Genomic DNA, 11,366 nt, shown 5'->3' with positions numbered 1-11,366 from the left:
GGCGCCGAGGGGAGGAGACCGGCCCATGGACCCGCGGGGCCCGGCGCCCCAGACGCTGCGCCGCCGGGACCGAGCCCAAGATGTCGGCCTAGGCCGGGGCGCGACGACGCGGACGGGGCGGCAACGAGGCGCCGCTGCTGCCGGGACTCGCGGCTACCGGGCCCCCGAGGGCTCGCCCTGACGGACTGGCCGAGCGGGCAGCGAGAGTCCGGCGCGTTGGGAGCGGGCCGCGCGGCACCATGTCGGCCAAGGTGCGGCTCAAGAAGCTGGAGCAGCTGCTCCTGGACGGGCCCTGGCGCAACGAGAGCGCCCTGAGTGTGGAGACGCTGCTCGACGTGCTCGTCTGTCTGTACACCGAGTGCAGCCACTCGGCCCTGCGGCGCGACAAGTATGTGGCCGAGTTCCTCGAGTGGGGTAAGTGCGCGCGGGGCTCCGGCCCGCTCCTCCTCCCCGCCCTCGGGCTTCCGCTCCGGCCTCTCCAAGCCCCCAGCCCCGCCGCCCCCTTCCTCTAGGGCCGCTCCTCGCGCCCTCGCCCCTCAGCGGCTGGCGATCCCCTCCCCGCCCTCCTCCTCGGCCCTGGCGCACCCGCGTTCGGCCGTCCCGCCCCCTCATCCTGCCCCTGGGAGCCACATCCTCCGTTCCCACCCCCACTCGCTCCCCGCCGCCGGCCATCGCCCGGGCCGCTTCCTAGATCCACCCTCCGAGTCTGGATATCATTTCCTGCAGCACTCCCCGGGAAATCCGCCCCCGCCCCTCGCTCTGGGGTCCGGAGTCGGCGTGGAGGCCCCCCCCCCTCCCCGCCTCCGCCCCCGCACGCCCTGCTGGCTTGCGGGGGCAGCCGCGCGTGATTTTTGCGTCTGCCTCCTACACCGCCCGGTGGGTGGGCCCCCCTGCTCGCATGTGCATTTCCGGGGAGACCGATTCTAAGGGTGACAGCCAGCCTACACCCCCCTTGACGTCCAGGGCCTGAACACCCTTTACTGTGGCACCTCCAAGGGAGTTTTCAGGTTGAAAGCCTTATTTTGCGAGAGCAAATGGATTTTTTTTTTTTCACGTTAATTGTGCTAGATTCTTGTAATATGTTGGGCGTAGCTGCAACTGTCAGTATACGGAAGACGTTTAAAAACTTTCTTCCTCAGATCTCTGCGTGCTTTCTGTAGTTTATTCAAAGATCTGTAGGACTGTGATCGTTGATCGAATAACGTACTTAGCTTTAGTAGGATAAACGTTCGATTAGGCCGTTTGACCATCATAAGGATCCCGAAGATAGCCACAAGCGCCAAGTAAAACCCTTTCACTTCCTCTCTGACGTGGACATCCCGTCAAGACCCTCAGACTCCCCTGCAACGACCTGGTAGGAAGGTGCGCAGTGCTCACGTTCAGGGCAGAGCGTGCAGACCCGCCCCTTGGGTCACTTGCGTCATTGGGTTGGGGCTGTGCAGCTTGAGCCGGTGATTTCTGATCTTTGGGCCCGACGAAGCTGATGGTTACGCGAAGAAACGAGTGTGTTCTCGGGTGAGGCCTCCTACTCTGCCAGAATGGCGACTGGAATGCGGGCTTTTGTTGACTCACAGTACTCGAGCTGAGATATTCTCTAGACGGCTTCTGTGTTTTGCCCTACAGTGAAGCCTGTACATCCGGGGTTCTTGCGTAGTCTGCACACCACCCGACGGTACCAGCCCCTCCGAGGGCTGGTGGGCTTCGCACGAGCAGGCTCTTCTCAGCATGCGGGGAGGTCTTCTGAGATTTGACCTTTCCAAATCTGGACAGAAGCTGTGTGCTAGAATTTAGAAATATTTTCAACATTGGATTCTGGCTCCTTGGAAATTATGATTGCCAATAAGCTACGTCGTCCTAACAACTCAGCTTGCACAGAAGTGTAAAGCTTAAATTACAGGGAAGAAAAATGGTCTTAAGTTTAAGGTGGCATTTTAACGAGTTACTAATACTACTAAACACTACTTCTAGAATAGAAGTATTGAATTTCATGCACGTTAACATCATACACCATTGTAACTCTACAGAGGTGCGTTACCGGTTAAGATTATGTGCAGTCATACTTTAGTGTACTTAGGACGCCTAGTAACTGCCTTTGGAAGGTGAAAAATGGTCCGTCAGGTGGAACTGTGGAGCCTTATTAGGCGCCCTGACTCCCAAGAGGAATTACTTCTCCTCTGGAAACAGATAGAAGCTATCCATCCGCCTGGGGGTTGTTGAGTCGTTGGAGTCACCCCCTGCATGATGTTTGAAACTTCCAGTGTGTGGAGTCCTGTCCTGCAGAGGGCCAGCCTCTGCCCACCTCCCAAATCTTGCTAGGTAGGTGTGTCTAATGACAATTAGGTAGAAATCTTGAAACTTAATGAAGAAACAGCTTATTCAGCCCAGGTTTTGACACTTAGGGAGGAATCTTTGGGGAAATTTGGAAAGTACAGGTATTCAAGTTTTTAAGGTTTTTTTTTTAAATTTTTTTAAACATTTATTTCATTTTTGAGGGACAGAGAGAGAGAGAGAGAGAGAGTGTGAGTGGACGAGGGGCAGAGAGAGAGAGAGAGAGGAGACACCGAATCCGAAGCAGGCGCCTGGCTCTGAGCTGTCAGCACAGAGCCCAGTGCGGGGCTGGAACCCACAAACCAGGAGATTACGACCCCAGTGGAAGTCAGACGCCTAACCGGCTGAGCCACCCAGGGACGCCTCAAGTTCTTAAGTTTTAAAAGCAGACTTCCTGGCTCTTATTTTCTTATTGCCACAGTGGTTGCGCGGGACCAGAGTCCTCTTGGCCTTCACTGCAGGTCTTTAATTTTCCCTTGATTATGTTTATAGTTTGATTAGTTTTCCTCTCTGAAATCCTGGACCTTAATTTAAACTTGGAAATACCTTGCTTTGCCTGTGTATTTCTTTAAACTATATATATATTTTTTTATTTAAAAAATTTTTTTTCAACGTTTATTTATTTTTGCGACAGAGAGAGACAGAGCATGAACAGGGGAGGGGCAGAGAGAGAGGGAGACACAGAATCGGAAACAGGCTCCAGGCTCTGAGCCATCAGCGCAGAGCCCGACGCGGGGCTCGAACTCACGGACCGCGAGATCGTGACCTGGCTGAAGTCGGATGCTTAACCGACTGCGCCACCCAGGCGCCCCATCTTTAAACTATATTTTAATGCAAATTGGACACCATTTAAAATAGAACACTATGAAGCACTTCGAAATTTCTACAAGTAAACAGCACAAATACGAGTAAAGGAGGTGAAGTTGTTATCTGTTAACTTTTATCTTTGTTATATAAAAATATTTTCACGTGTTAATTTTTTTTTTTTCATGGCTTAAGTATAATGGCTCGTGTTGCAGCTAGATGAAGATGATGTTTGAAGTCCCCACCTGTTGGCATTGGCTGGACCACAGGGGCCTGTGCTCTGGCTCTCGTGTGGCCTGCAGACCAGGTGGGAAGCCTAGAGCCCACGTCTGGTGCAGGCACGCCCTGTGGGTGCACACCTCAGTGTGGGTTTCCCGATTTGTGGTCCAGGCCACCTTCCTTTACCCTGCCACTGTACTTCCTCTAAAGGAATAGAATTAATCTTTGCTAGCCCTCTTTAATTTCCTCATTTGTGGCTTTTCTCGTTACGAATGCAGCAGTACCTTCCGAGAGCTCTCTGTCGTCCATGTGAATTCCTGTAGCTGTTGGCATGGGGTCCCCAGCCCCAGCTGTGAGTGGGATGGCTCTCCTCAAATTTTATACCAGTAGGCTTAACTGGTGGTGCTAAACATCTCAGGGTACATTTTAGTCTCACTGGTTTCTTCAGGTAGAATGTGCATCGCGTGGGAACGCCTTGAGAAGTAGGTCTCGTGAATAAGATCTGAATTCGAGGGAGTCAAACCAAATGTTGGGTTTGCATAATAAAAATTAATGTGACTTGTAAGTAGCTATTTGAAACGCAACGGTGTTTGACTACACGGCATGTGATGAGGCGGTTGAAACCATTAAACGTTAACAAGCCAGCCTTCCCTTTTTTCTCCTGAAACCTCATCCACGAATTGGGTTTTGCGGTAAACAGCAGTGTCTGTTGTACATCTAGGCCTTAAATAAAAACACTGGAATTGGAGTGAATTGCTCTCAAACAGGATACCACTGCGTGAGCCCCTTGAGAAAGTTGATGATGTGCAGCCGATTGCTGGGCAAGCAGACAACTCAAGTGCACCTGAGGCAAAATAATCCCACTAGGACGGGCTTGCTGGGGTGGCTCCTCCTGCCTCTGCCCCCTTCCTGTCGCAGAGCCTGCTGCCCTCAGAAGTCTGCCGTGTGTGCTGACGTCTGTGATGCTGGATAAACACATGAGCAAACAGGGCTGTTAATTCCAAACTATATTAAGTACGGTGAAACCATTGAGTGCTTTTCTTGGTAAAGAGACAAAAAGTATTTTTTGAGACTAATAAGGTAAAAGGATCTTGCTGGAAGAAACCAGATAGAGATTTTTACCTTTTTTTTTTTTTTAATCAAAAAGGAGAAAAAGTAAAATTAAAGAAATTTTGAAAGAGTTTTTTAAAAACCCATGAAAACTCTAATCACATCATCTAACAAATCCCCGTAACATAACACCTTTTTAGTCCCTGTCCCGAGTTTAGGTTTGATTCTTAGCTTCTTAGAATGGTCCAGAATGACAGTATGGTAAGGTTACCTTTAATTTGTGTGAAAAGCTCACACAAATACTCTCTTATCTCTTAGTGAGAGATGGATGAGAGGAAAATAACACTTTCCTTAGATTTAAAATCGGAAGTGTTTTGACCATCTGAATTATATATATATACGGACTTAAAAATCTGCCAGAGACAACTATTTTTTTTGAGGACAGATGGATACTAACTATGAAATAAAGGTCGTACTTTACAGCATGATTTGAACAATCTGTGTTGTATATTAGGTTTTTGGTCAGTTTCACTGGTAGGTAACTGGCAACAAAATTGTTCTCAGATTAAAATTTTGCAAAAAGGATCAGTTGTATCATAAGAGACTTTGGATTTTGTTATCTTTCGGAAAGAATTAGAAACTTGGCGAGAAATTGGAATCGAATCATGTTTCAGTCCAATCCTGTCTTTGTATTGGAGCTGCTTTGGAGGCAGACGAACTTGCTGTAAGGTTACTCCTAATGTCACTGGGACGCAGTGATTTCTCCAGCCTCCGCAGTCAGAGTCCTGGGTTCAAACACTGTTAGGGATTTGAGTGATCACCTGATCTGCCCTCCACCCCTGTCCCTGCTGCCCTTGGGTAACCGAGGCTCCTGACATTTTCCCTGATCATTTCAGAGCCAGCTTCTGGTGGGGGTTCTCTTCTCCACGGGACCACCATTAGCCTGGGACTGCCTCTCAGACACCTGCTTTGAAACCCCTATTTTATTGTAGCTTTCCCCTCGTTCCCATCAGCACCTGCCTCGCTGAAGCTCTCAAGTCCACAGAACCAAATGAATTCCTTTCTTGCTGTAGGATTTAACTCCCTCCACCAGGCATCCTAAAATCCTGCTGTTGGGATGCCCTGGGTGGTTCAGTGGGTTAAGCGTCCGACTTCCGCTCAGGTCATGATCTCGGGGTCCATGAGTTCAAGCCCTGTGTGGGGCTCTGTGCTGACAGCTCAGAACCTGGAACCTGCTTCGTATTCTGTGTCTCCCTCTCCCTGCCCCTCCCCCATCACACTCTGTCTCCCTCAAAAATAAACAAACATTAAAACAACAAAACAGAACAAAAAACCCGGCTGTTCATTCCATCATTCCCTCGTTTTAATACTTCATACTCTGTTACGTTTAATAAATCAGGTAAAATTGACCAAGAAAGACCCATCTAACCTTAGTTGTAGAAGTTGAGATTGACGGCACTTCCGACCATAGTGTGGAGTGATTTTCTCCAAATATAACGTTACCTTTATTAAAGTAATGCATTTACTTAGTAACTCTGGGTTCGGACTTTCACAAGCAGCCACTTCCAGCCCCTCCGTTTCTGTTTAATAATCCCCTGTCTCAGATCACATTCAGCGGCCAGTGACAACCAAATAACGGCAACTGAACCCAAATCAGGGTGACTTGTATCTCGTGTGGAATTGGCCTGTGGGCAGTGCAGGGTAAGGCAGCAGCCCGTGCCAGGAAGTCTTCAGGGACCAGGGCCTTCTGCCCTCAGCCCAGCATCTTCATCCTAGGCAGTAGGTGCCCTGTTCCTGTGGGAGAGAGCAAGCATCTTGGATACTGGTTATTTAGCAATTCTTGCCTCAGATTCCATGCCTCTGTAAAGCGTGCTTGTACTGCTCACTTTCTGACTTCTCCGTTGACTTCTGTTGAGGGAAAGAAGGCTGTAGAACTTTTATATTCCTTCCCTCCCTGCCTGTCCCCTCTCTTCCTTTTTCCAAATATGGTTATATAAGAATTTCTGTTTAAGTTGGTAGTGTTTATGTTATCATTAGGCAAATAAATACCTTAACAACTGAGCCACATGGGGTGCAGTTAGTGCCCTGTCTTGACCGAGACGGAATTATTTCTGTGTTGATTGGAATGCAGTATGTTTTCTCCCTTTAGCTTAGATGCCCGTGTACAGTGCTCAGTACAGGCCCAGCTTTGTAACTGGAGCCCCTCGTCCCCCGCCTCGCCCCGCCTGTCACCTTCCACCCCTCAAAGCCTTTTGTTTTCCTCTTGTCTAGGCCCATTGCGCTCTGAGCCCACTGCTTAGCAGTATTCCTAGGACTTCTCTTCATTCCTTATGGGGACTTTTTTGGTGTCTTTCTGTTGAATTCCCCTTTCTGGATTTCATACCCTTTTCCTTTTGGTAGAGCTAGAAGAAGGGCTTCCCTGAGAAAAGGTTCATCAAGAGATCATTTTTTGAGACCTGAAAAGGTCTGCCTGAAAAGGCTTCTTCCTTACACGTGAATGACAGTCTGCCTGGCTATTGAATTCTAGGGTAGAAGTAATTTTTCCCCAGGAATGTGAAAGCGTTTCTCCATTACTGTCCACCTTCTGCTGTTAGTAATGAGCAGCCCGACCCCATTGTGATCCCCCAGACTTTGTGTGACTTGTCTGGAAACTCTCGGTCTTCTTTTCACTAACCTTAGCGCTCCTTGGTGGGTCTTTCGGGTGGGGACACTGGGTCCTATGGCTCTGGAAGCTTTCCATACTGTCTCTTGATGGTTTCTTCTCTGATTTCTCCATTGTAGCCTTTGTGATCTCCTATTATTCAGGTGTTGGACCTTCTAGAGTGTGCTGCTAATTTCCTTTTCCTGCGTTTTCCCATTCATTTATCTGTTTGTTCTGATTTTTTGGGAAGAGGTCCTCAACTGTGTCTTCTAGTCCTTACATTGCTCTTTTATTTCTGCTGTGATATTTTTCACTTTTGCTCTCAGCATTCCTTTTTATAACATCCTGTTTTTGTTTCGTGAAAGCGATGCACTTTTTTATTTTTTATTTTTTATTTTTTTTTCAACGTTTTTTATTTATTTTTGGGCCAGAGAGAGACAGAGCATGAACGGGGGAGGGGCAGAGAGAGAGGGAGACACAGAATCGGAAACAGGCTTCAGGCTCTGAGCCATCAGCCCAGAGCCCGACGCGGGGCTCGAACTCACGGACCGCGAGATCGTGACCTGGCTGAAGTCGGACGCTTGACCGACTGCGCCACCCAGGCGCCCCTATCTTTGACCTTTCTTTAAGTGACACAGAGGTGATTCTGTTTAACTCCAAGTTCTTGGTCTGTAGGAAGATATCACCAATTTAAAATCAAGAGCAGAAGGAGAAATGTTCTTGCCACTCATAATTTTCTAAAAACATAAATAACAGAAATGAAATCCAAAGGTAAATAGACCTCCTTTACCGTGACACCCTAATTCCATTTTAAGGCTGTTGTACTTTACCCTTTTCCTGTGAAAGAATTAAACTGAAATCATTGGATTTCTCTCTTTTTGTTTAAAAAAAGTAAAATCAGGGAGTTGAATTTATTTTTCAACTTAATATTAAGTATATTATAAAAATATATTTTTAACTGGAAATAGTATTATTTATTTATTTTTTTTTTTTTTTTTTTTTTTTTTTTTTTTTTAAAGTAGGCTCCATGCTCAAGGTGGGGCTTGAACTCATGACCCCAGGATCAGGAGTTGCATGTTCTACCGACTGAGCCAGCCAGGCACCCCTGAAAATAGTATTTCTGTTCTTCACTGTTGAGAAAGATGTTGATTTCATAATTAATGGGTATACAGCAATCCTTTAAAAATAATTTTGCAGCTCTGTCACAAATGGATTTGCTCCATTTTTTAACTCTAAGTATTTGAGATCAGATTGTTGAAAAGTCTGTAAGTGTATTAAACCACCTTTTTGATGTGCCTTTATTTTTTTTAATGTTTATTTATTTATTTTGAGAGAGAGTGAGGGAGCAGGGGAGGGGCAGAGAGACAGGGAGAGAGAGAGAGAATCCTAATACCGGACTTGAACCTACCAACCATGAGATCATGACCTGAGCCAAAACCAAGAGTTGGATGCTTAACTGACTGAGCCACCCAGGTGCCCCTCTGATGTACCTTTAAAGTTAATCTGGGAAAATGTCGATGAAACACTGCTTTCGGGTATGTGGGATATATTGTCTAATTAGCAGCAAATTGGGACATTACTGGGAGTGCTCTATTCCCAGTTTCAGCAGTTAATTCAAGTGTCAGGGATGGCATTTTTATATTAGACTGTATCAGGACAAGAAATGTTTCTGAAAACATCAGCATTATTATGGTTTTTTTATTTTTTTTAACGTTTATTTATTTTTTGGGGACAGAGAGAGACAGAGCGTGAACGGGGGAGGGGCAGAGAGAGAGGGAGACACAGAATTGGAAACAGGCTCCAGGCTCTGAGCCATCAGCCCAGAGCCCGACGCGGGGCTCGAACTCACGGACCGCGAGATTGTGACCTGGCTGAAGTCGGACGCTTAACCGACTGCGCCACCCAGGCGCCCCTATTATGGTTTTATGTAACCACAGTTGATAAGCCTGGATATGTTTTCTTCTAGAAATATTTATTTTTTTAAAAAGCAAGGTTTGGGGCGCCTGGGTGGCGCAGCGGTTAAGCGTCCGACTTCAGCCAGGTCACGATCTCGCGGTCCATGGGTTCGAGCCCCGCGTCGGGCTCTGGGCTGATGGCTCAGAGCCTGGAGCCTGTTTCCGATTCTGTGTCTCCTTCTCTCTCTGCCCCTCCCCCGTTCATGCTCTGTCTCTCTCTGTCCCAAAAATAAATAAAACGTTGAAAAAAAATTTTTTTTAAAAATAAAAAGCAAGGTTTGCATTTTTGAAGTTTTGATAATCCTTGTGAAATAATGTTAAGATGGTTACTGAAACAAAAGCTGCTGTCTATCAGCAATATGAGAGAAGTTTAAATTACATAGCTGATTAAGCTTACTTTAGTTGGAAAGAAACATTTCTCTGCCTTTTACAATTACCAGATGATTTATTTACTTTTTCTTTCTTTTTTTGGTAACAGCTTTATTGAGATATATATAATTCACATACATTTTACCTGTTTAAATGGTACAGTCCAGTAGACTATATTAATAGAGTTGTGCAATCATCTCTACTCTGTAATTGCGAACATTTTCATCACCTCTGAAAGAAGCCCTGTACCCTTTAGCTGTCACCCCACCTCCCTCCTTTCCACTGAGCTCATCTCATTATATATTTACCTGTTATGGACATTTCATATAAAAATTTTTTTTAATCATTATTTATTTTTGAGAGAGTGAGAGAGAGACAGAGTGAGAGCAGGGGAGGAGCAGAGAGAGAGGGAGATACAGAATCCGAAGCAACTCCAGGCCCCGAGCTGTCAGCACAGAGCCCGACATGGGGCTCAAACCCATGAACCGTGAGATCATGACCTGAGCCGAAGTCGGATGCCCAACCGACTGAGCCATCCAAGCGCCCCCTGGACATTTCATATAAATGGAGTCTTACAGTATGTGGTCTTAAAATTTTTTTTTACTTACTTATTTTGAGAGAGAGAGAGAACACGAGCAGGGGAGGGACAGAGAGAGGGAGAGAGAGAATCCCAAGCAGGCTCTGTGCTTTCAGAGATGTGTCTCAGTCTCATGCACTATCAGATCATGACATGAGCCAAAATCAAGAGTCAGAGGCTTAACCGACTGAGCCACCCAGGCGCCCCAATATGTGGTCTTTTGTGACTGATTCCTTTTGCTTAGCATCGTGTATTTCGGGGTGTCTCTGTGTTTTGTTCCTTTCTGTTCCAGATAACATTCTGTGACACGGATAGTCCACTTGTTTATTCACTCAGCTGTTGGTGGATGTGTGGGTTGTTTCCACCTTTTGGCCGTTGTGAAGAATGCTGCTGTGAACATTAATGCACCAACTTTTATGTGGACATACGTTTTTCATTTCCCTTGGGTGTATGCCTGGGAGTAGAATTGCTGGATCATTCGGTAACTCCGTGCTTAACATTTTGAGGAACTGCCGGATTGTTTTCCATAGAAGCGCGTAAAGGTTCCAGTTTCTCCATATCCTTACCAACAATTGGTATTGTTTGTCTCTTAAATTCTAGTCGTCCTAGTTGGCATGAAGTGGTCTCTCATTTTAGTGCAAGTGAGCAAGGAGCAGAGCGAGAGAGAGAAGTGGGGTTCATCTGGGGCTTGTGATTTTTACCCGATGCGGGGCTCGAGCTCACCAGCTGTGAGATTGTGACCTGAGCTGAAGTCACAGGCTTAATGACTGAGCCACCCAGGCGCCCTCTCATTTTAGTTTTGATTTACTTTTTTCCTAAAGGCCAATGGTGTTGAGCATCCTTTCTTGTGTTTATTGGCCATTGCTATGTCTTCTTTGGAGAAATATCTGTTCTTTTGTCCATTTTTAAATTGTGTTGTCTTTGTTGAGTTGTAAGAGTTCTTTATATATTCTGGATATTCAGCCTTTATCAAATGTATAATTTGCAAATAGTTTCCTTTATACTGTGGGTTGTCATTTCACATTCTTGATAGTTTCCTTTGAGGCACAGAAGTTTTTTTTTTTTTAATTTTTTAAAAATGTTTATTTATTTTTGAGAGACAGAGAGAGAGAGAGAGAGAGAGAGAGAGAGAGAGAGAGAGAGACAAAGCATGAGTGGGGGAGGAGCAGAGAGAGAGGGAGACACAGAATCCGAAGCAGGCTCCAGGCTCCGAGCTGTCAGCACACAGCCCATCACGGGGCTTGAACCTGCCAGCCGTGAGATCATGACCCAAACTGAAGTCGGACACCCAACCAGGACTGAGCCACCCAGGCGCCCCATGGCACAAAAGTTTTTAATTTTGATGAAGTTTAGTTTAACTTCCCTTTTGTTGCTTTTGGTGTCATAACCAAGAATCCATTGCCAAATCCAAGGTCACAAAGAT

General features: G+C 46.4%; 2 protein-coding genes across 2 annotated transcripts in view; one reads left to right on the top strand and one right to left on the bottom strand.

The window, feature by feature from the left end:
- The window catches only part of TNFAIP2 (TNF alpha induced protein 2), a 58,343-nt gene extending 58,102 nt beyond the window's left edge, over positions 1–241 (bottom strand). The window contains exon 1 of the mRNA XM_040478449.1: positions 158–241. Coding sequence (XP_040334383.1) covers positions 158–241 — 84 coding nt within the window. The remainder of the gene's footprint in view (positions 1–157) is intronic.
- Positions 7–11,366, top strand: part of CDC42BPB (CDC42 binding protein kinase beta) — a 105,943-nt gene continuing 94,583 nt past the window's right edge. The window contains exon 1 of the mRNA XM_040478448.1: positions 7–414. Coding sequence (XP_040334382.1) covers positions 240–414 — 175 coding nt within the window. The 5' untranslated portion in view covers positions 7–239. The remainder of the gene's footprint in view (positions 415–11,366) is intronic.

The sequence above is a fragment of the Herpailurus yagouaroundi genome, unplaced genomic scaffold (genome assembly GCF_014898765.1).
Source record: "Herpailurus yagouaroundi ecotype Mexico unplaced genomic scaffold, PumYag 141, whole genome shotgun sequence".
Lineage (NCBI taxonomy): Eukaryota > Metazoa > Chordata > Mammalia > Carnivora > Felidae > Herpailurus > Herpailurus yagouaroundi.
Note: the sequence above shows the minus strand (reverse complement) of the source record. Positions and strands in the feature narration are given on the sequence as shown.